The sequence below is a fragment of the Bidens hawaiensis genome, unplaced genomic scaffold (genome assembly GCF_021521415.1).
Source record: "Bidens hawaiensis isolate Kalapana, Puna unplaced genomic scaffold, B.hawaiensis_p1.1 tig00040566_1, whole genome shotgun sequence".
Lineage (NCBI taxonomy): Eukaryota > Viridiplantae > Streptophyta > Magnoliopsida > Asterales > Asteraceae > Bidens > Bidens hawaiensis.
Window position 1 is genome coordinate 101,638 of NW_027505666.1, and position 1,783 is coordinate 103,420.

General features: G+C 47.2%; 1 protein-coding gene across 1 annotated transcript; it reads left to right on the forward strand.

Moving 5' to 3' along the window:
• The first annotated feature begins 316 nt into the window (after positions 1-316).
• Positions 317-1,249, forward strand: LOC143614606 (uncharacterized). Its single transcript, XM_077087998.1, has one exon. The coding sequence runs from the start codon at positions 317-319 to the stop codon at positions 1,247-1,249; it is 933 nt and encodes a 310-aa protein (XP_076944113.1).
• The last annotated feature ends 534 nt before the right edge of the window (positions 1,250-1,783 follow it).

The following is a 1,783-nucleotide window of genomic DNA, read 5'->3' on the forward strand; positions in this document are numbered from 1 at the left end:
TAGTGGCAGAGGAGGCGATAGAGAGCGGCCACCGGCAGATGATGAGGAGCCGGTGGACGAGGAGATAGAGATGGAGGCTCCTGTGAGGACACACGAGAGGTGAGCCCCAGGAAGTACTGCGTCAAATGGCGAGTCTCCTGCGAAGAAAGTTGCTGAGAAGAAGATTGAAGAGAAGAAGAGTCCCGAAGTCGATCTTACTCGAGTTCCATATCCTGCCCGTCTTCTGCGGCAGAAGTATGTGGAGGAATATGGACATTTCTTTGACATGTTTAAACAGTTAAAAATCAATATTCCTTTTGTCGAGGCACTCCAGCATATGCCCAAATATGCTAAATTCTTAAAAGATCTTCTTTCGAACAAGAAGAAACTGGAGGGGCTTTCGATGGTATGTTTAAATGAAGGATGCTCTGCGGTAGTCCAGAACAAGCTGTTGGAAAAATTAACAGACCCGGGACACTTCACGATTCCGTGTTTGTTTGGCAGCTCGACTGAGAGCTACGCATTGGCCGATGTAGGTGCTAGCATAAATCTGATGCCATATTCTCTTGATAAAAAGCTAGAGCTTGGAGAGCCTATCCCAACGCGCATGAGTTTATCCTTGGCTGACCGTTTGGTCAAATATCCGCCGGGAATCGTGGAAAACCTACTCATTAAAGTCGATAAATTCGTTTTCCCCATGGATTTTGTTATTCTTGACATGGAGGCTGACGATCAGGTCCCGCTCATTTTGGGACGACCCTTCCTGTGTACTGCTAAAGCGCTTATTGACGTCTTCGACGGTAGAATCACACTTCGTGTAGGGGAGGAGATCGTCACCTTCGATGTTGTCAAATCGATGAGAAACTCTAGTAGTCAGGACGATTCCGTTTACTTTCTTGACACGTTCATATCTCAGTTTGAGCGCTGTCTTGACTACATCTCTAGAGTAGATTTGCTCAATCAGGAGGACGAGGTTGATGTTCCCCCGGAGCATAACCTGAGCATTCTTGCTAGCTCACTTCCTGAATACCCCGAGGTGTTCACGGTTGCCGATAGCACCGAGGGACCGAAGGAGAGGCCATCGATTGAGGCACCACTGTCCCTTGAGCTTAAAGAGCTACCTCCTCATTTAGACTGTGCTTTCTTGGACGGTGAGGCCGATTTGCCCGTCATCATTTCTTCTCAGTTGACAGATTATGAGAAGTCGAGGTTGGTTGATTTGCTCAAGGCACACAAACAGGCTATTATGTGGAAACTTATGGACATTTAGGGCATCAGCCCGAACTTTTGCACGCACAGGATACTCATGGAGGATGAGTATAAACCTGTAATCCAATCTCAAAGGAGGCTCAACCCTAACATGTCGGAGGTGGTCAAGAAGGAGGTTATCAAACTCCTTGACGCTGGCCTGATCTATCCCATTTCCGATTCTTCATGGGTGAGTCCCGTTCAGGTCGTCCCTAAGAAGGGAGGGATGACAGTTGTCACTAACGAACGTAATGAGCTTATTCCGACTAGGACGGTAACAGGTTGGCGGGTTTGCATTGACTATAGGAGGCTTAACGACACTACTAGGAAAGACCATTTTCCTCTTCCGTTCATTGATTAGATGTTGAAGCGTCTGTCGGGACGAAAATTTTACTGTTTTCTTGACGGATTTTCAGGTTATTTCCAGATCCCGTCGCACATGAGGATCAGGAAAAGACCACCTTTACATGCCCACACGGTACCTTCGCGTACAAACTTATGCCTTTCGGGTTATGTAATGCTCCGGCTACATTCCAGCGTTGCATGGTAGCGATAT

Excerpts from the sequence above, each read along its gene's own strand:
- LOC143614606 (XM_077087998.1), top strand. The coding sequence starts at position 317 with ATGCCCAAATATGCTAAATTCTTAAAAGATCTTCTTTCGAACAAGAAG.